Source organism: Lytechinus pictus, chromosome 3 (genome assembly GCF_037042905.1).
Source record: "Lytechinus pictus isolate F3 Inbred chromosome 3, Lp3.0, whole genome shotgun sequence".
NCBI lineage: Eukaryota > Metazoa > Echinodermata > Echinoidea > Temnopleuroida > Toxopneustidae > Lytechinus > Lytechinus pictus.
Window position 1 is genome coordinate 23,057,851 of NC_087247.1, and position 23,309 is coordinate 23,081,159.

General features: G+C 35.9%; 1 protein-coding gene across 1 annotated transcript in view; it reads right to left on the reverse strand.

The window, feature by feature from the left end:
• Nucleotides 1-20,020, reverse strand: part of LOC129255776 (unconventional myosin-Va-like) — a 57,048-nt gene extending 37,028 nt beyond the window's left edge. Inside the window, exons 1-6 of the mRNA XM_064095929.1 lie at nucleotides 20,007-20,020; nucleotides 18,409-18,495; nucleotides 9,867-9,978; nucleotides 8,258-8,272; nucleotides 6,786-6,997; nucleotides 3,081-3,387 (exon numbers count right to left, since the gene is read on the reverse strand). Coding sequence (XP_063951999.1) covers nucleotides 3,081-3,387; nucleotides 6,786-6,997; nucleotides 8,258-8,272; nucleotides 9,867-9,978; nucleotides 18,409-18,495; nucleotides 20,007-20,020 — 747 coding nt within the window. The remainder of the gene's footprint in view (nucleotides 1-3,080; nucleotides 3,388-6,785; nucleotides 6,998-8,257; nucleotides 8,273-9,866; nucleotides 9,979-18,408; nucleotides 18,496-20,006) is intronic.
• Nucleotides 20,021-23,309: the final 3,289 nt, after the last annotated feature.

Here is a 23,309-nt window from a genome sequence, read left to right on the forward strand (position 1 = left end):
AAATAACTCCCTAATTGGTTACTATATCTACAAAAATAATGAAGATATCAAATAGATATTTCACTTTTTGAAATAATAAAACTGCTTTCAAGAGTTAAATTTCTTCTTTCAATGTCATAACACTTTTCTAATTTGACAAGTAGTAGCTTCAATACATGAACTCATATTAGATTTTTAGAAGTCAATGTTCAAGCATTTTGCTATTGGGGAAAAAAAAGGTCCTTGGAATATGCTTTGTGGTATATTCAGTACCCTAATTTCTTTTAAAGAACCACAAGTTTTAGGGTTGCAGATTTTTTTTTTCTTCAAGAGGGGTGTACTCTAATGGAAGAAGAAGAATTATAAAATTTATGTGATATGGGTATATTCCATAGCGACACGCTTGAAATGAAGATATGGTTCAATCAGAGTTCAAAATTAATATGAAAGTCTTTGTTTTGTAATCTGATACCAATTAAATATGATTTTTCTAAATTTAGTGTTTACTCATAGACAATCTCTCACAGATGAAAGTGAATGAATCAGGTATAGTACATGTACATGTAGGTCATATCTTAGTGAAGATTTCAGACTTGACTCATAAAGAGGTCATACGTTTTTGATAGGCTTGAAGATTTATATTTCATAAGTAATCCCCATCAACCTTGAATTTAATCTGAAGAGGTAACTTCTGTAATGTAGATGCTAGCATTGTTTTGATGATATTCTATGGTTGCTTTATGACACTCATTATAATGACCACAGACTAGAATGACTTGCCAATCATTATTGATGTTTAGGTCAGCTTTGAGGAAAGTTTGTCACTATCACTGACATTTATTGATCATACCCTCAAGTTTTATGAAAACATAGGGCCAGAACAGGCAGAAATAGTAGTAGCAATAATGGTAGTGGTGGTAGTGGTAGTAGTGATAGTAGTAGTAGGAGTAGTAGTAGTAGTTTAGTAGTAGTTTAGTAGTAGTAGTAGTAGTAGTAGTAGTAGTAGTAGTAGTAGTAGTAGTAGTAGTAGTAGTAGTAGTAGTAGTAGTAGTAGTAGTAGTAGTAGTAGTAGTAGTAGTAGTAGTAGTAGTAGTAGTAGCAGTAGTAGCAGTAGTAGCAGTAGTAGCAGTAGTAATAGTAGTAGTAGTAGTAGTAGTAGTAGTAGTAGTAGTAGTAGTAGTAGTAGTAGTAGTAGTAGTAGTAGTAGTAGTAGTAGTAGTAGAAGTAGTAGTAGTAGTAGTAGAAGTAGAAGTAGAAGTAGAAGTAGAAGTAGAAGTAGAAGTAGAAGTAGAAGTAGAAGTAGTAGTAGTAGTAGTAGAAGTAGAAGTAGAAGTAGTAGCAGTAGCAGCAGCAGCAGCAGCAGCAGCAGCAGCAGCAGTAGTAGTAGAGGAAATAACTTTTCTGGTAGCACTTTGCAATTTGCTCCACATTTTTTAAAGAGAGCAACACAAAAAGTCTTTCATGTAGCATATTTTTAAATGGGACTGTACAGAACTTAATTATCTTACGACTCCCTGTAGTAGTGGTGGTGGTGGTAGCAGCAGCAGCAGCAGCAGCAGCAGTAGTAGTAGTAGTACATTATATGCATTCATTCTGCACTGAAAATATGATACCATCAGTTGATGTACAGGTACTGAGGTATTAAAGGAAGGAAATAATAAAACGAGGGAAAGGAGTATGACTAAAATCAAATACTTTGAATTCTTAGCTCATGTCAAGCACACACAGGGGGTCTATAAGAATGAAGGTTTTGCATTTGCCACAAGTGCAGGAAGACCTTGGCTCCATATAGGAGCTCTAAGAGGAGAGAGATTCATCTGAATCACCAGATGGAAATAGCCAAAAATCTCTCAATTTTTCTTTCCATACTTTAAGTTGAAGTTGAAGGATTTGAAGCCCGCTTACGGCATCTTGACGACATTAATGTGCTCTTTCCCTTTTGCCTGAATCTTTCCTGTTTCCTCCAAGAACAGGTGAAGGACTCTACCTTAAAATGGAAGCAGTTTCAAATCAGTCATGAAAAGCCATTTTGATGGTTACACCCTATCTTGTACCCAATTCCATGGATTTCATAACAGACTATCGGCACATATTTGTTTTATTTTTGTTTGGGCACTCGTCTTGTTTCGTAAAAAGCGCATTATGAGTAGGCTTTTATCACAAGATGCTATCTCTTTGTGGTTGGCATATATTGGCTGTATGTTGACAGATTGTCTAAACAGATACTTCCCTTCCCGTGTGCACCTCATTTTGAGGCTGATTAATAGTGCGGAAAGCTCACAGGAATGCCAAAAAGATCAGAGATATGCATACTTGATGAAATCACAAAGAAATGATTATCTTTTTATGATTTTATTTAATAAATTAAATATGGTAGTGGTGATTTATTTTTCCTTTTCTCTAAAACATGCACTTGACTGTAGATACATAGAAAGTCATGATTGTTAAACTTGATCTTGATCTACCTAAGTTTTAAATATTAAAGAAAAGTAGTTTGAACATTAACTTCCTACCCTTTTTCAAAATTCATACAACACAATCAGCCATACCAATTGTTGAGCTAAAATGAATGGAATAAGTACAATTTATATTGTTTTCAGCTTTAGTGGAGAAAAATACGATTTGGTGTCCCCAGAAGTCTACAAAAAAAAACCTTAAAATAACTGAAGTAAAGTGTCATTAGAAGGGCCAGCAATTCACTGTCTTAGCAAGAGACATTAGTCACCTCAGCCTCGGGCACTTTCAATCTCAGAGAGTGAGATGATGACTTTTACCATATCATGCAATGCGTAGAACATACACAGCATCACATAATGTGATTAAAGTAGGAAGATAGTATCATATTCTACTTGAAACCTGACAAGATTCTTTTATCAATGCAGAGATTTGACGATACACCATCTATCTTTCATGAGCATATATATAATTGATCCTGAAAAGCCTCTACAATTATTCACTATCCACAATGGAAACATTAAGCGTTTACAAGTTATTAATATTCTTTTAATCTCAGTATCTATTAGTTTAAGCATAAAGAAAAAAAAGAACCAATTGGATGACATAAAGCCAGAATCAAAGAAAAAAAAGGACATCTAAGTTACCTTGAGTAGTTTGAGTTCCTTCCTTGCTTTCCATCTCCTTACGCAGCACTGTAGCAGTACAAGAGCCCTCCGCGTCCTCCGGTACCACGTCCGCACCTGCCAACCACGGATGTACCGTTGGAGGGTGGTTGCCCGGTGCTGGCGGAGTGCTTCCATGTAGATGTTGCGACCGACCATTCCCCGGTAGTACGACTGGATCTTGAGGGTCGCGTTGCGGATGATGAGGAAGTCGCGACGGCATCGATAGCGACGCCATGTCTTCTGGATGATGATGGAGGCCCGGGTTTCCCGTAAGAACTTGGTAAGCCTGACAATAAGAAGGGTATTCTGGAGTGAGCGGATCTCCCTATTTCGAGGCATGATCGCACAAAGATTTCCAAACACAAAGTGAAAGTAATATCCAATTTTCAAAATGCTTCATACACTTCCCTGAAGTATTACACATATCATATGTATTCATATCTTAGGTGTTCCTCATGAAAAATGAACAATCATTGACTATTCACAGCTCTGATAGAATAATTAGAATGGAAAAATGATTCCAAAGTATATCAACGAGTAATGGAGATTCCACATCCATGTTGTTGCATAAAAAACAGGCCCATCTCCATATGATTTCCAACAAAAGCACTATGATACACTTACAAGAAAAAGTATATCAGCCAACACACAGCTACAACAATTCCCAAACAGATCCTTTCGACCTCAACAAATATGGTTGCACCATCAATAGTCAAATGTGACAAGTTACAAAACCCAACTACAAGGTGATAATGTATTTAAAGATAATCATCAATGAAAGAGCATCTTCCAGATTGAGATTTCCAGTCAAATATTAAAGATTTCCCTTCTTGTTAAGATCTAGAAAGATATAATCCTATCCAAGCTAAGTGAGGCTCACAAATAGACTCCAATGCACGAGAACCCTAAGAGAAATGCAAAAGTCAGCTAACAGGAATCCACTTGGTCTTGAAAGGTAAAAATCCAGGAATGTTATCAAATTGAGTTTCCTCGCACGGTCACCGATTTACCCCTCAGCAGCGCAGCAGAGATTAAAGCGTAGCAGCCTGACACATACTGAGAGCGGCTGAATCAAACAGGCTTGAAGAAAATGAGTCAAGGTTTGAAAAGAGACTTCATCAAATAATCAACGACAGTGCAAAGCTAAGTTGATCCGTTTGATACGGGAGGCTTACGGGAGAATTTTAGTTTCCTATCTGAGGAGATGGGGTAAAGGGGAGGGGGGCTGACAGCTCTTGTTGGGTAGCATGCATGCATGCTGACCCACAATAATTATGACTTTCCTCACCTATTTGCCTATTCAGAATGAAGGAAGAAGATATGACACAGAATTCCCTGTGTACCAGTGTGGTATCAACAGCTGTTGTTCAGTCGTCACATCACCAAGAACTAAATGGGGCAGCCAGCACCCATGGAAAAAATTAGCAATGAAAGCAGGGTGCTACATCTCCTATACATGTTCCAGCCCTTCCCAAAGGATCAAAGACTAACACCTAGAGATGACATTGATCCCATGTTTTAAGAAACATTGGACCTTTTCTATCTTGACTGGAAGGTTTTGTAAATTTTTCCATTTTCCTTCCGCACTTCCACACGTATCCAGTTTTACCATCAATGCAAATCAGATTTCATTATTATTATTGTTCTAGGGATCCATTTTTTGTTTCTTTCCATACTGATGTATTTGTAATTACTCTATATATTTTTGAATAATCAAACTGAGGGATCATTGTTGGTACAAGTCTCTTGATTATTTTAAAAGGAAATTTTGTTTCAATCAAGGTCACAGGAAAAATTCAATTTATTTTTATTCCAAAGAAGAAATCATGAAGGGGGAAGGGAGTGGATAACTCACTCAATCCTGTAAAAATATTGAGCATATCTTAATTTCAACTGACAAAGGAGATTTCATTTCACATTTCGGAGTAATATTTTACGTGGAATATGATAAAAATGGTATTCTCTAGTGTGAAAGACAACTGAACCTGATTGAACTTATCTAGGGAAACCTAGGGACATGACAGGTGTCAGTGTAATTAACACGAGACAGGGCGGAACATCCAGGCACCGCTAAATGAGTAGGATAGGAATCATCAAACTAAACACACTCTTGATGATCACCATCTTAAAGCGATACGTAAGCCCATAAAAAGTTACACAACGTCATGCAATGATGGGGACATCAGAGAAATTTGAAAGATAAAGACTCAACTGCTTGTCAGTAAAATGGACAGCAGAGTGAGTTAAATCAAAAGATTTTTAAGAAAAAATAAGTCAAGTGTAAGCTGTTATCAAGTGTATGAATTTCAAATGAATAAAGGGGATAAAAATGTTATAAGTTTAATATAGGACTATTTTAGTGCAACCTCGTGTCTGCATTTACAGAGGGTATTCACCTTATACTGTTTAGCAAACACCTTTTAATACTAAAGAAGTATGATGAAAGTTATGTTGAGACATGTGAAGATAATAACGAATCACTGTTCATTTGGTCTGGCATATTAAGTTGAGTACTCTACAGAGCGGATTCGGTGCAATATCAGTTCAATAACTTATTTTACTTCAAGCTTGAGTTTTCAAAAGTGCAAGATATCAAGACCGAAGATGACTCCAGCGGGTGACCAGGTCCAAGGCACGAACTCAGCTAAGAACACAAGCGTCTTCTCCAATCTCCAAATTGTTACAATTTCCTCTGATTTCCTATTTCACCGAGTGACCATACTACAGCATGACTAGGCTGGAATGGCTTGCATTAACTTCCTCCAAACTTATACTTGAAGAAAGAGCGTCGTTCCAAGTGCAGAGCAAGCCTCAAAATACCAACCGGATAATCACAGCGGAGATCTCTGCACTTGACACTTTATCTGATGCGTTTAAATTCAGAATGAATTACAGTAAATCTCTCTTGGATAGTGCTTGGTCTTCCCTGATAACCCGTTTAACAGGATTAAAATGACCACGGCTTGGAAGGAAGATTAACATGTCATTGGTTCAATCTACAGCATAAAGCCTAGCGTGGAAAGAACCTGCCACACACACTGACTGTCAGCACCTTAATCTAAGGAAGTTTCATCTTAATTTGTTAATATGAAAGACATCTAAAAGAGCACTCACTCAAGTGTATTTAACTGAGAGTGGGCAAGGGGTTACTCATTCTAAGATAACAGTTTGATATAAAATGTTTACTTTTAATCACGCTTAATTTTCATTTTAATTTAGTGTGAAGTGTGAGACCTTGACCCTGTGACATAATGTGATACAATTAACACTAAATGGTAAAATTGGCTGTATCTTTCGTGTTTAATACAGGGCCTTGAACTTCTGGATGGTATACTTTTGCAAATATTTATATATGACTTAATGCCAATGCCCACATCTGCACAATCTCACTAATTAATACACAGAAGACCAGACCCTGAGCATGATTTGACCAATGCAGCAATGGTTTTATATTGCACGCAACTGGTAATTTAAGCCCATTTTTTGTCAAACTTTTTTTTTTTTTTAAATCCCCACCCCACACCCCAGAGATCATTACCTTATGTTTTTGGCAATGGCATAATATGCTATTGTGTACTACTTATAAAGCTAACTACGATTTTTTTTTTGGGGGGGGAGGGGGACATGGTGCATCAAGTGTAACTTAACGTCTACAGCAAACTAGTCATAGGCAACACAACTCACTTTTTGGCAAGGTAAGCTCTGGTGTACTTCTGCATGACGATGGTTGCCGCCAGCAACCTCTGGTACTTTGTGCGCTGCATCCAGCCTCGTACAGTCTTCTGCATAAGAACACAGGCTGCACGCAGCTTATCCGCTCTCAACTTCTCGAGGTAAGCCACCTGGCCAGCTCGGAAAAAGATCTTGGTCTTTCCAAACTGATATTTGTCTGGATCCTAAAGAAAAAAACATAAGGGTAAAAGTGGTATAATATTGTATTAATTGAGAGATTGACTGAAGAAAAATTTCAGGTCTTCAATTCTAATATTTCATGAAAAGGCCAATATTTTAAAGTGCACATCTTTATATTACAGCAGAAATGGCAAACAATAAAAACGGCACCAAAAAAATCACAGGCCGATGACAAGGATACCTAGGCCAACTTTGGTATTGGATAGCCTTGGATTAATTCAAGCCCTATGGTGACATGTAAAATTCTGCTGATTTCAGCACATCAAACTCATAACAGAATTATCAAATGCATGCTAGTCTACTGTATTTCTACTGCTACCATTTACTACATATACATTTTTTCTTTAATTTTCAGATGCCAAAACCTTGCACCCTTAAATGAAATTTACAAAGAAATGGAGAGAAAAGAAGATTTTTATCATCAAAGATATTTTCACATGAGCAGAAAAAAAAAGGAATTCTTTCTTGTAAAAAAACATTTCTTTCTTGAAACTTACAAGGATAAATTTCTGCCAAAAAAATGATTTTCATGCAAAGTTGAGGCTTCCAATGAATGATTAAATCCTTCAGCTTTTTTCAATAATAATATAATATTCCTGCTTTATATATTATTCAAGTATACAACTAAATTATTAGAACTGCAAGTCAATCATGACTTAGATTAAATCAAATCTAAAAGAAATGTATGGAATTATCAAAACATCACATTCTTTTTGTGCAAATCCATTGCTCCCACGCCATACCAAACACCAATCTTGTAAACGTGCAATGATAAACATAGACTTTTTATCGTTATAATTTGTAATTTGGATGCTGCCAATCTGAAAACTTTATAATCACTTATAAAATGTTCTCTCTACCAGAGTTTATCTTATACTACAGATGGATTAAAATCACAAGTGGATGTAAAGAACAAACTTCAAAGCACTTGAAAAAAATGTTCAGTTGAAACAAGAGTGGGATACTTTTGTTCAGAAAAATATGAAAAGTAAAATGTGGTAATGGCACATGAAATAAAAATGAAGATGATGATGGAAACCTTAAAATCGGCTGAGAAACAATTCAGGTTACATATATCAATTTCACTTCATTTTCCCCCTTATTTGAAGAATGGTAATCTTTGAAATAACAATAACAGCACCAAATAAAAACCTGAGGAAGAAGAAAAGTAAACAGCACTTCATGCAAGCATCTACCAAAGTTTTTTTGTTTTTTTACAAACCGTATCAAAGGAAGTTACGAACCTTTGGATTTTCACGCTAAATGAAATTAGGGTTTAAAAAGAAATCATAAGATATCAATATACATATATGCAAATAAAAGGATTGTGCAAGCAGAGCAGAGGAGAGAATAGGTTCCATTACAAAATAGATAGTAACAAGAACAAATATGTAAAAAAAACTGTGAGCAACTTCAGAGTAATAAAAATATAATCACAAAGATTAATAAATGCAAAACCCAACTTCTAGGACATGTAATATTCCTCAGATAAAAAAAAATTGTAACCTAAACTTCCTACACTTAATGACGCACAGTGGTTAATTGTTTTCTATGACATTAAAAACAAATGCCAAATATTTCATTTAAAAGAAATATGTTAAATAGGACCAGCCAACTATTAAAAAGATTATGGAAATATGCAAAATAAATTGTTAAAAATCTCTTAATATATATTGCAGAATAAAACATTTTTAATTGGATTGTTTTACACCCTACACAGATCAATGAAACAGGCAACTATCAAGTATTTGTTTAATTGCCAGCAAATGAAATCTCATTGCCACCCAGGGAGAAAGCGGGAAAGAATGGCATGATAAAACATTTAAGCATCGACCTTGAGCCAAATCAGACACCTTTCAGGTCGGAACCAATGGCCGTTGAGTCAGATTGTAATCCTGTGGGTACGTCCGACCGGCAGACGGATGAAAAATTCCAAATTAATTTAGCGTTTTTTCTACAGGTGTGTCCCCTTGTGCTTCCTAGTATGCACTTTTATTCCAGGGGGAACAAAGACTAAAAACATCCTATTCCTCCACAAAAATTCATAAAGAGCAACTGACAGTTTTCAAAACAAACACATATTCTGAACAATGTAACTACATGTAAGTAAATGATATGATCTTTGAACTCATGTAAACCCATAAGTAAGAAGTAAAAGCTATTATCCTTTCCTTCCTTCATTTCCCCCTGTTCTAATTTGATAGCTGTCAAAATAACAACTTTAAGCATATTCTTCCTGAGATAACATATTTGTTACACCATGTTGAACTATCTTTCAAACATGCATATTTAAATATGCTTTCATATTCACATTAATGGGGAAAATCCTCTCTTGCTTGGTTTAGTTCACCTTTTCCCAAACACAACCACCTAAATATATCTTTTGTCATTTGTCTAATCCTTTAACACATATAAATTGGCAAGTCACCTATGAAATAAGAAATTCATTCATTTATCATTTCAATCAAATTTGTCTGTGTTTCCTTAAAATTTGTTAAAGTTCAAAATCTAAACCTTCCTCTCGAAATCTAGAATGACAGTCTGACCTCTATATAAAATGTTTCATCTTCACACTGACCAAGGCCTGACATTGCAGTCTGCTGATCAATTGTCTGCAAAATGAACTTAATTCAGTCATAAGGACATGACTTTGGTATTTTCTCACAATATAATTCAAGTACATCTGTAAACACAACAATACTGACTCTCTGCCAAGTTTTTCTTCTTGTTCTTGAACAAAATGGCAAAATAAGTGAATTATTGTGATAGGTTGACAAAGCGACAAGTTTAGAAATAGAAGCCATAACATTTCTTGGATCAGAACAGGTTGAAAATAATTTGCGAGGGGCTTACCACGATGAGTCGCTTGAGCGTCTTTTCGCTGGTGCCTCTCACGTCTTTTTTGTTGATCTCCTTCCGAACCATCAATACACGGTAGCGGGTGAAGAACTCTGAATATGACCACCTGTTATAGGAGGTGTGGGAAGAGAGAATGGAAGAAGATTATGAAAAGAGAAATACAAGAGGAAGTATGAAAGGAGAATATACAGGGGGAGAAATGAGAGAGAAAATAAATGATTAAAATAAATAAAACAGTATAAGAAACATGAAAGAAAACAAAGAACGAATGAAAAAATAATTATTTCACAATAAAACTGTACCAGGTATATAGATATGGTCGCTTGACATCACCTAGCAATACCTTTCTAGACAATATTTCATGCCCATGTTAATCAAGCTTTTAAAAAGTAGGACTAAGACCCCTGTTACATCTGAGAGATTCCCTACCTCGGGCCGGCCCGGGGCCTACCTCGGGTCGGAAAGAAATCAGATGTAAACATCCCAAACCTACCTCGGGCCACCTTTTAGCGAACCTACCCGAGACCACATCAAGAGGTAGTCTCGGGTAGGTATCGGGCCGGCCCCGGTCCACCGATTCGTAGATGTAAACGCACACAAGCTTTCAAACCTATCTCGGTCCGTTCGCCAGCTGTCAAATTACGTCATAGCGCGCGCTATCCCCTCCCCAGCCCCGTCGTTCTTCGAATGTTTTGCGGCTTTTGACATGTGAATTGTGATTGAGTCTTTGATTTTAGTGGAAAGAAGGAAGCACTTTAAACGTATTCTTTTCAAATCGATCATATCTTCAACGACTGCTGGGATCATCAGCATGCTTCCAGAATAACGAAATGTAAACAACTTCAATTAGCGCGCGCAAATTATTCAGAGCCTAGATCGAGAGTGCCCTTTGGTGTCAGCAATCGGATACCGCTCGAAACCGTACCGATAGGGGAGGGAATGAACGCTGTGATGTAAACAGACCACATTTCGGACTCGGTCCGTTCGCGAAGCTAATCCACCAATAATCCAGTCAAGGTTGCAAGTGGACTCGGTCGGGTCTCGGGTAGGAAACTTTCAGATGTAACAGGGGCCTAAATCTAAACAATAATAAGCCTTCATGATGGCTACAACAAGCTCTTCATGTTTCTTCACAGGGTCTTATGCTATGACCAACAAAAAATTTCACATCTGACAACATACACAGTAAACCACAAGTAATGGAACATATAACTAATGAATTTATTTCTCAATGCCAAATACTTATTAACAAACCTTTCTCGGTCCCTTGTAATCCACTGAAATTAAAGCAAAAATCCATTCTTCCAAAATACCTTTAATACAAATGCATGAGAAGATATTCCACTGTCCACAATACAGAGATAAAGATCTAAATGAACAACACAGGAGACTTATGCGCTCTGTGAGAGCAAAGGTAAGAGGGTTGTAACAACACTGATGTCAAGCTGTGGGACTAATATCCCTTCAGCCAGGGCAGTAAACTCATTATCCCATTACAGAAAAGGAAAAGGGTGGCAATTGTTCATAACAACAGTCTATGAGAGCCGTTTCATTAGTAAAAATCTGTTTAAGCTACTGCATAATTGTAAGGTTTTATTTTCTGATGTCTTGCCAATGTGGGCCCACAGAACATTATAGGAGACTGCAAAGTAATAGAAAACAATAAGAGCATTTACCCTCCAAAGGTGCAATAATCTAATTATATAAGAGTGATTCATTTAACAAAGCACTATATTGACTAATCACTCTTCATATCTATGTGCATCAATACTTTCTCGGTTTCAAATTACATGATGAACATAGCTACATTTCCTTTCTATTTCCCAAGCATTAATATCTTACAAAGATGAAATCTTTCTTTTAATATCTTCCACTTCTGACAGCCGAGACCACATCTGACAGACACTTCTAACATCTCCACCCTCTGTACCAACAAAATGTCCCTCTTACGTCAATGCTCTGATTGGCTAATAGTTCCTAAATTCACACCTTCAGCTCACACACACTTGAAATATCACAACTTCCAGTACATTCTATGTTTCCTTTGATTACGGACCCCATTTCACACAGGGAAGTTGAATTTGATTAAATAATGACTTGACCTTCACTTATTAAAGTTGAATTAAGAAGGGGGTGAGTTTCCATAAATATAGGTTCTACATACAATATATAGTATATATAAGTTGTTCAAACACATAGCATGTCACAATAATCCTCTGCCTTCTCGATATTTTGCTTTGAAAGTCTATGAAATTAGCCACCTGTCAGAGCCCGAGAGACGAGTGTACAGAAAAGTCACTCGGAGTGTGACGTCACCGGGGGGAATTTAGTATAAGAGGTGCCTGAATGTCATACAGAAATGCTATGCAGAGAGAGAAAGATATTTTACAATTTTTTTTCAAAGCAACTCAAATCAAACAAATAGGACTGATATGTACAAATCTTTACTTTCCCTGTATAAAAAACAGTATGAATAACCACCATGAACTCTTCAATCATGATGTAAGATAGCAAACAGTGAGTTATTGAATGATATTTTCACTATTTCTCATTTATTTTATCACGATGTTCAATCAAGTGAGTAGCTGGAAAGTAATTCCGGCGGCTAGCTCAGCGCGCGCTGAACGCATAATACTAGTACACACAACACCCAGGCATTGAGTGTACTGTTATGGTCTGGTATGTCGACTTAGTTCATAATGGCCGTGCAGCGATCCCCTGGCGTTTTTTCTTCTTTTCTTTTGTCTTTGACTCCACTTTAATATCCTCTGGATCATTTCCACTCATATAGCTCATTCCACAGAACAATCTTGAACCAACTAGTATTCTTTCTCGGCCTTCTGAGTTGTTTTCTATATTTAATTACGCTAGGGGTCACCGTCACACATACAAACGCAATTCGGAAGTGAGTTGAAGACAGAAAGATAGTAATTAGTATACATCTCTATGGTTGAAGACAACAAGAACGGTACGGTAGCTCGACAGCTAGCTGCGCCGGAGCGGGCGGCCGGTCGGCACAAAGCAATTCCGCAACCAACTGTGTTTTTTTGCAAGAGCCGCGTCACACGCGGATAAATATGTCATAATAACACGTCTGCTACGTTATAGACTGGTTAGAAGATCTCGATCAAATTTCATATATTATTCACCTTGAAATTATTCCTTTAGGGTCTATGGTATCATTCTGAGGGAATTCACATATTTGGAATAATAGTACGGCCACAAATATTTTAATCATTTCCTCTTTGCAAGTTCTATGGCTCGCAGATACAACTTCAACTGCAGTTATTCCATATGAAGGAGTACGTGCATAGTACACAAAACGGCACTGCCTTGTTTACTCCACCGGGACCGAATACCCCCCGGTGACGTCACACTCAAAGAACACCCGTCTCGGTAGGCATTGCAGGAGCGAACTCAGGGAAAATGGGTAGGGATAAATCGTTCAAATTCACTATTTTGAAAAAAGAAAATGGGGGGTCGAATCACCTATTAGTGTTTGGGGGGTTGTAAGGTTGCTATTAATGTAAATATCTCAATATTTGGAATCGTCTTCTTAATTCAACTTTAAAAGAAAAGGCTCTACATTTAGAATACATAAACATTCAAACTAAAATTTTCAAATGTTAGCTGGTTTATCATGAGAATAATACATCAATTGTTATTTATTTATCATAATAAGTATGACTCAACAAAATCTATAATAATCTCACTTAATTTGTACTCATCTTAGGCTGCCAATTGAATAATCATTCCTTTCTACCACTTTTAATGAACCCTTTTCTTTAGCCTTAACATGATTATATGGGTTTAAATCAAGTTTGTATGTTAATATCAATGCTTTTCTTAATTGCACATAGAAAGTGAAAATATATCACACCAAAATTATCAATAAAATTAAGTGATGACAAAATATTTTTTTTTTCTTGCAATTGACTTTGAAAAGTCAAATACTTCAATGGAAATTTAATGTTAACATTCAACATCCATATTTTCCCCACATGATATGAAGAAGGGTATTGTGTGAAAAATTGTTTCTTTTATACAAAGATTAGCTTTTTATGATTTTCCTTGTGTGAATGAGGCAGTGAGATCAGGTTGGGAATAACGTCACATTTCCTTGGCTCGGTTCCCTATTCAGGATGTCAAGGTCTAAGTGCCTCCAGCAAGAACATTCTGTTTTGCTGAAGATGATATCCCATACTAGCAATCTCACACCTTAGTGAAAGAGAATGTAGTATGTTTGGCATCAAAAAGTATTTGAATTAACACCCTTCTGGCATTGATAAAATAATTTCTATCAGAGAAATGGAGATTACTGAAAATCAATGTTAAAAGTGACAGAAAGAAAGGATGCTACATTTACCACCTTAGTCAAAATCTGATATAAGGAATATCTTTAATAGAGGAAATGAATTAAAATATTACATTTGTATTGCTAAATATCCATTTAGCATTGATAGGAATTTACTATTAAATATGAAACTAAGTAAAAAAAACTGATAGCATTGCCATTACTCCTTACATCTTTAAATAAATCAATTAGAATAAAGTTTTGTATATAGATGAATTGCTCTAATCTCTTCCACACATGTGGTAATAGGTCTCCTTGAACAAAGAACGAAGTGGATTAACAGAACTCTTACAGCAACCTTCTCAAGAAGTCAGTGTCATGAGTATAAGTCAGGCACGTTTACAGGCAAATCTTAATTCAATTAAAAATCTAGAATATATTGAATTAATATAATACTCCATTTTATCTTTCAAGGCAGGAAGGAATTTTTTTTTTAATTAAAGTGTGATATGAAATGACAGAAATATGTTCAAATTGATATCGTTCATGGTCTGTGCTGCACATGAACTGATCAAGAGAAGCCTTATTTTAGCAACAGGAGGAGCTCATCAAAATCATCATAACCCAAACATTAATAAAAAAGACAAAGAACTTGGATAGTAATGACTGAAAATTTACATTTATGTTGAAAGATTTTATAGATTGTTTTGTGACCCCAAGGGTCTGTAATCTCAAGGTCATGTGGCAAACTCATACTAAGCCTACACAAAACTTTACATCTAATTTCCTTGATATAGACTTTCCTTCATCCTATTCCCTTTACTGGTTCCCTTGGATATTTATATGACCCCCTTTTCTAAGCCAGTTCTTGAAGTGTACTAATTGCTCTCCAGCTTGGATCAACCAAGACAAGCTCCAGCTATACGCCCATATTTAGAATGATTATTCAACTCTCAAATCACATATGAAACATGTTTTCAAAAAGAACCCAGGATAGGTTGTTTTTTACCTTTATCACAAAGAATTGGTGACAATAAGGATTTATTAAACAAGCAAACATAAGAACCAAGTGCTGTGAGTCATAACATAATCACACTGCAGAAATTCCCAGTTTTATGGACCTAACGCTGATGTACCTCCAGTCCTTCCTCATACTACACTCCTCTTAAACTATAAGACTTAAAGTTGAATTGCAATCGGCAGCAATCCTAATTTTAATCTTAACAAAGTAAAGCATAGAGTGATTTTATATTGATTATCCACTATTATGGTGGCAGTAGTGGGATTCATAAGTACTTTAATCTTTAGGGTTCATGTATAATCATTTGGTAAAAACTAACATGAATATTGTATAATCTATATTGTGAATGACCTATGTGATACCCACGGCTCTCGCTGGACCTTGCAGTTTGTCGTAATTGGAAGGGGATCGCACCTGTTTAATCTTCTGGAAGGAACCAACTGACTTTACAAATGACACTAAAAAGGTTGCCTGGCATATAGAGGATTCGCTAATCCCTAAAGGGGCCCTGATGTCCCTATAGAAACCTCAGAACAACCAAGGACGAATTGATCAAAGTTGAGTGCTGAAATACTCTGAAGTTTGCGCTACCCACTATACTAAAATTGATTGATACTTTCTTTGTTACTTCCCTATTGGACAGGTCAAATTTAAAACCATAGTGCGTGCACACATGGGTTAAACCGTCATAGAATCTGAGTGGGCAAGGTTGATATGAGAATTGATTGGCTGGATTTTGCCATCTTTTCTGCATTCAATGTTCATTATAACCACTATTACCTCAAAGAAAATTTCAGTATTCTGCCCGGTGCTCCGTTCCTGACAATAGGATGAGTTACCTGCCTAAACCCCATTCATGAACGATGGCTCTTTGAATAAAAAAAAATCCATACTCTAAGTTGAAGTTTGCGGTGCAAAGACTATTGAAGGAGAAGTGAACCGGAGTCTCATGATTTAATGCTGGGTGATCTAGCTTTCTGGCTGTAATCTAGCATGCTGACTGCCAGTTGATGTGCATCTCTATTACCCCCAAATTAACCTCACCAATTCGGTTAACAAAGTCTTAACCTACCAAACTAAATCAGTGCTACAGATAATCATAAGATAATTACAAGAACACCGTATAATTTGTGTTGGGCGACATTGTAATTACATAAGCCTTAATCCAGACACCACCTGTAGGTTTTGCATAGCCAGCATCATACACGTCGGTTAAGTGTATACTAAATTTGAAAAAGAAATAAAGTTCTTGGTGTGATTTCTGTGAGTCAGACAGGGTAATCTTCACCGCGACTTTCAGGAGGAAGGTGTGATGCATTTGTTAAAAGATGTAAGTCCCTGCCGTTTAGAGTTGTTTTAGTAAAAATATATATTTCCAGATCAACAAGAAGCTAAGATTGAGTGTAAAGGACTTGTAATTCTAAATCTTGAGGGGAATCAGGATGGATACGGTCAACTACTATGCCAGTCAATTCTCTCACCCCCTCTCTCTCAATACCCTGTGATATCATATGAATCATAACTCTACCCATATACCCTCTGTTTATTCTGTCAACTCTTGATCAGAAGAGGAGGAACAGCAACACTACAACACCAATCAATCTTGTCTTTCTGCCTTTTTACAGTTTGTCCAAAATCTTTCTGGTTGGCCTTTAATAGATCAAGGTAAAAAATACCGCAAAGCCAAGCAAAAAAAAAAACAGAAAATTGGGGTTATTGTCTTATCATATTGGTGTATCATACAGGATTCAATTTAGGAAATTTGAATCATAATCTAAAGACCTTCAAAATTGGAATAATGTTTACCAAATAATTTGTCAAAGCAAATGTGGGTATCTTTTCATATTGAAAATAAGGCTTTACTGTTGATTTACAGCGAAATGTGATTGAGATGTTAATTTGTTTTTTAACTTTTCATTAGTCACATTCAACAATCATTTTCATGCTCTCTTATCTCATACTGAGCCCCAGTAGTTTCTTTCTTCTTAAAGAAAATAATTTTATCTCGTCATATACGATAATCAGAATAACTTTGAAAATCAATTATATGACGCTGATCATCTTCTGCAGTAATAATACAGTGTGCCAACACTACTGGCCTTCAGCCCATTTTCATAACAAAATCTTGGCAATATCATAATTAAATCATAAAAACTTAATACCTGTCAATATTACATTATCCCAGAATGTACACCAAGGATGCTATGCAATGTTGAAATTGTTAAAAGGGGTGAAGCTTTGGAAAGCGAGAAACCTTTAACAGGGAAACCTATACGGGGCTATAGGTCTTTAGTAATTAGCTCTTTGGGCAATAATAAAATGGGTTAAGTTGAAGTTAAAAAAAAAATTGAAAGATGAAGTGATTCGAGTGGGTAGAAGGTGTGAGCTTGAGTGCAAAGTACTATTTAAATTATGCATGGAAATAAGTACAAATTGACCTCAGAAAGGTTCAAGCTTGCAATGATTACCTCCTATCCAATTCATTACGTATATTAGTGAGCCAAGGGTCTTGAGGTCTGACATGATTTGATGTGAAAAGGCCAAATAGCATGTTTAACAGAATAATTGAGGAGCTCTCACCAAATCTTTGAGGCAGAAAAGTCAAAATGCTCAGTACAAGATGTACCTACACCTACTTGCATTATATTAAAAAGACATGGCTCTTCTTTCAAAGGATATCACTTTGTAATTTTTAACCACGCTGACATCCTCTCTAAAATACATATCCTGGACAACATCCATCCAAAGTTTGCTGAACAAACATAAAACTTCCCTGAAATGATTTTATCCAGTAATTGTACTTGCTTGAAAATAATTAGTGTTCTGATAACTCCTTTGTATGACAATCAACTGTTTTAAGATACAATCAACTTATGCAGTGCTTGAACAGAATATCTATTGAATATTACTTTAATATTATTTATTATTTGGGGGGATGATTGAGTGTTACATGGGAGATTATCAGATTAGATACCTTGTCAAAAGTCAGTGGCACATTCCTTAGCAGGAATCCTGCTATAAAAGACTCTATGCATCTTTCATAGTGACTTTTCCTCCTTCCCTGTTGTTTATGTATGTTGAAATATGACAATTGAAAATGAAAATCTGCTTGTGGCTTCTCTGCGAGAATAACACTGCTGAGACTTTTGACAAGGTGCCTTAGAGGCAATCTTTGGAGAAAAAAAACCAAGATGAGAAGTGATTTCAAAGCAGTGACATACCTTGATGGGTATCCTGCAGCGCTGATACGTATCGTCTCCAGGACTCCACATGCTCTCAGCTGCTCCACCGCCCTCTTAGGTTCAAATCTGTAAAGACAAAGGTAAAGATCTCTTAATCATTCGAATATGAATTAAGGTAGATAAAAGTGAAAGGATATCCTACATTTGTGTCAAAAATTTATTTTGGCTCTGAATGTGCCAAATACATCACTATATTTAGGATTAGCTTTGTGCTTCTCAGTCTTGGTATTTGCTGAGATTTAGGATAATGGTAGTGACAATAAGTAAGTTCATGTTGAATAGTACTGGTTATCAATTGAACTTGCTCTTGGCCAATAACACAGTGCACACTATATAGCAGCTGAAAAAAGGAGCTTGTATCTACATGTAGCTATTGATAACATGTTTACGAAACCAGCAAGATGTAGGAAATTGAGTACAGATATATTTCACCAGAATATGTGCTGTAAAACTAAGTATGATACACAGCTTGAAATTTCTGAAATTCCATTTATTTATTGGTCAACCTCAATTGTAACACCTGCAGAGTAGATGCATAATATGATTTTCCATATGTTAGACAGATGTTATTGCAGAGTTCAATTTGTTCTTCGATAACATGCATGCCCCTATAAAAGAAATTCCTGTATGAATTTACTCATTGTATACACATGAAGCATGCTCTCATGCAGTATCTGTATACCTGCATATATCATATTTATATTCGTATTGTTGTTGTGTTTTTAAAAAAATACCTCTCATCATAAATTACTTATGTTTGGCTGGAGGAAATCAAGGTAGACAAAACATTTATTCCGAAAAACATCCAACCTAATTGAATTTGAATCTCAACATTACAAGTGTAAAAATATTGCTTCCAAATATCATTGCTTGAAACTACCTTTATCCAAGACACAATTGTGGTGAAGATGTAACTGAAACTCCACATCCAAATTTCTTTTTTAAAGGACAAGTCCACCCCAACAAAAACTTGATTCGAATAAAAACAGAAAAATTCAACAAGCATAACACTGAAAATTCATCAAAATCGGATGTAAAATAAGAAAGTTATGACATTTTAAAGTTTCGCTTCATTTCACAAAAGAGTTATTTGTACATCCCGGTCGGTATGCAAATGAGGGAACTGATGACATCACTCACTCACTATTTCTTTTGTATTTTATTATATGAATTATGAAATATTTTGATTTTCTCGTCATCGTCATGTGAAATGAAGTTTCATTCCTCCCTGAATACGTGGAATTCCATTATTTTAACATTTTGTGGTTCAGGCAAGGAGGTTTTAATCGTCAAATTCGTCAAAATTGAAATATTGTGTAATTCAAACAATAAAAAACAAAAGAAATAGTGAGTGAGTGACATCATCGACTCTCTAATTTGGATGTAACTGGCTCATTCATATAACTATTTTGTTAAAAATAAGCGAAACTTTGAAATGTCATAACTTTCTTATTTTACATCCGATTTTGATGAAATTTTCAGCATTGTGCTTGTCTGATTTTTCTCTATTGATTCAAATCAACATTTTGTTGGGGTGGACTTGACCTTTAAGCAGTCCTATGATTTTGAAACATTACCTTCTTCTGCTCATCTTGTTTTCCTATTAAATTGAGGATTATCCACTGGTACTTCATACAGCAATTAATTTCCTTGAATCAATGATTGAAGTGCACCTCCTAAAACAGATTTCCACTAATCAGACAGATGACAATATGTGTACAAACTTCACTCAAAGACATCCAGGATGCACTTCTTACATGTGCCAAGCCTTATAACTGATGTTGCAAGTCTACACATCTTCTAAAGGGAAGTACAAAAGATTGATTCCTTGCAAGCTCAAGTCTACAAAGTGATATCAGAATCCATCTTTGTTGACTCAAGACGCAAATCAGTAAACCCTTTGAAGTATATTGACATTTAACAGCTGAACACCTTGCTAAGAAAACCAAAGAGTAGTATTTCAGCAGTGATTCCTGACTAAACTCAGGTTTAAAAACCACCCATGTTGACACAAGACCAGAAGAGCCACACCAGCTTCAAGTGATCCACAACCTTCCCAAGACCAAAGATGGCATGACTCACTCGTAACATGCAAGACTTGGTAAAGCGTCTAACCCTGAACTGTTGACAAGTGATCACAGTAGATCTAAGGGGTTGTGCAAGTGAACCAGGTGTTGGGGCATGCTTCCAGGGACCAACGTGGTCTGCTGATATCAAGGACAATACCCTCAATGTACCCAGGAGAAACTACATAACCTTAGATGACCCTGCCTTTCCTCTTGTTTTGACATTTGATGTCCCTTTGTATTTTGCCTTTTATCTTTGATGGATCAAATGCCTTGAGGTTTTAAAAGTGATGACATGAAAACAAACCTGTGAGGTTTATTTCTCAAACGTTGACAAAGTTTCAAGGTTTCTGTCTAGAAAACAAGCAAAGTAACATCATACAAACTCTTTTATCTATGCCATATTCTACAATGCTTTGAGAAAACAATATGTAATACATTCAAATCATAATCTAAAATGTTTTCAGAAAACAATATCATATCTATATACAAATAATATCACTTTTTCGTATATAGTCAAACAAGACTTTTCCTCAAAACAAAACACACTGAAATAATCTGATTTCAATAGAAAGTTACCCCTCACAATAACCCTGTCCATACACGTAGAGACTGCGATACCAACAAACTCCTCCAGGGTGCTTTTTTAAATTTGTCAACCATAATAAGACAGGTTTGCCTGCACTCTGTTCAGACAGCCACTTTCAATGACTATGACTAACGAGTAGTTAACAGGTGTAATAGTTATTTTCCTAATTATTTGCCAGTGAGAGGCTCAGTAGAATTGCTAACTGCTTTATTGCTCCAAAATGGATTTGCAAACGTGACTTTCCCTAGAAAGCTGAATATTCATTTTAAAGCAGACTCCAAATCATCTCCTGAACAAAGTCTTTACAATGTTGAAAATATCAACAACAAACAACATTCAGATATTCCAGAGATTAATTTAAATCCTACTTGACTCCCAGGGTCTTGAAGCCTCTCACCAGTATGAATAAAGCTAGAAACAGTCTTGAAGGAAAATCAATACAAGCTTGATAGAGGGTGAATCCCAGAAACAAACCATCACAAAGCAAGCAAGATTGCCAGACTGCGTGGTTAACTGATGAAATCTGCTTGGTCTATTTGATATTTGACCAACTTTTCACACTAATTGAACCTTGATATTTGAGATGGATGCAGCTAGTTAACCAAGATGTTTCCAAAAATACACTCTTCCTTTTTAATAGATGCCTGGTTGAATGAAGAGCTCAACACAGCTGCCCAGTCTGGAGAATCCACTATCATATCCACAAATCACAAATAGTTTCACTAATCCAAGGTATTTCCAAAAGAAAAATGAAATGACCGATTCCAATCAAAATTGAAGAGTAATCTACTTCCTACTTCTCTGAAAACATTTTAATACATATAAATGATGACAAACATTATCAATCTCTTTTTAAAAAACTGGATCAATACCAATGTATCTGATGAAAAGACAACTTCATGACTACGAATTGCATACCAAGCACTACACTCCTCTCTTCCTGTGAGAACAATAACTTCCTGTCTTTAAAATGCTGGAATATCCATTCTGACAAAGAAGAGAATCTAGCAGAAAATTCCTTCAATATATTTGCTTTCTATGGTGACCGGCTGAGCAAAACAAACACATCATCAAATGTATACATTAGAGATCCTGGATATCCATTGAAATACACCTCACAATACCTTTGACATCTGAGTTCTTGGGATGTCTAGGTCTGACAAAAATAATCCAATCTTGTTGACAGATTACCAAAAAATGAAAAACATCACAGTAAAGCAGAAAAGATCCAGTTTCCAAGTCTAGCTCCAGAGGTCATACCACAACCGATGAAGATAGTCCAGATGAAAGAGATTCTCTTTATGAATATGATTTTAAAAAGGGCGATGACGCAGGAAGCGCTTGGTGATAGCTACTTGCGATCCTTCCAGAGCAACAGAGCTTCCTGCTCCTGGTCAGCCTAATCGTGGGCATCCTATCACCTTGCTATCACTCATTATACCCTATCAATACCTGCTGGGAGTTGGGAAATGTCTGACAGGTACATTGGAAATCATCAACATCATTTCACTTGTCAAGGTGGGAAATGAAATTCAATTGAAAAATTATCATAATAGGTAAAGAAGAAATCTCTATGTTGTAGAGAAACTAGTTTTGCACTTTGATTGAAGAAGATAAGTAAAAAAAGACCTCACAATTTGCTGACATTGTAAATTACATGGCAATGAATAATACTGATGAGTATCTATAAAGTGAAGAAGAAAAAAAAAAAAAATTCTGATTCTAATTTCTATATCAAATTCTATGAGGATGTAATCCATCTTCATTTGAAATATAAGAACAATACTTTCACAGAAAAAAGTGCAATATGATTATTGACATTGTATTACAGTTATACAACTTAACTTTGTGCAACCAATACTTTTATAGAATCATTAATCACTTAAAGGACAAGTCTACCCCAACAAAAAGTTGATTTGAATAAAAAGAGAAAAATCCAACAAACTTAACACTGAAAATTTCATCAAAATCGGATGTAAAATAAGAAAGTTATGACATTTTAAAGTTTTGCTTAATTTCACAAAACAGTTATATGCACATCTTGGTGGGTATGCAAATGAGGAGACCGATGACGTCATCCACTCACTATTTCTTTTGTGTTTTATTACATGAAATAGGTAATATTATATTTTTCTCCTCATTGTCAAATGAACAGCGATTAATTCCTCCCTGAACATGTGGAATGAGCATTGTTTAATACTATAACGATTCAGTCAAGTTTGTCC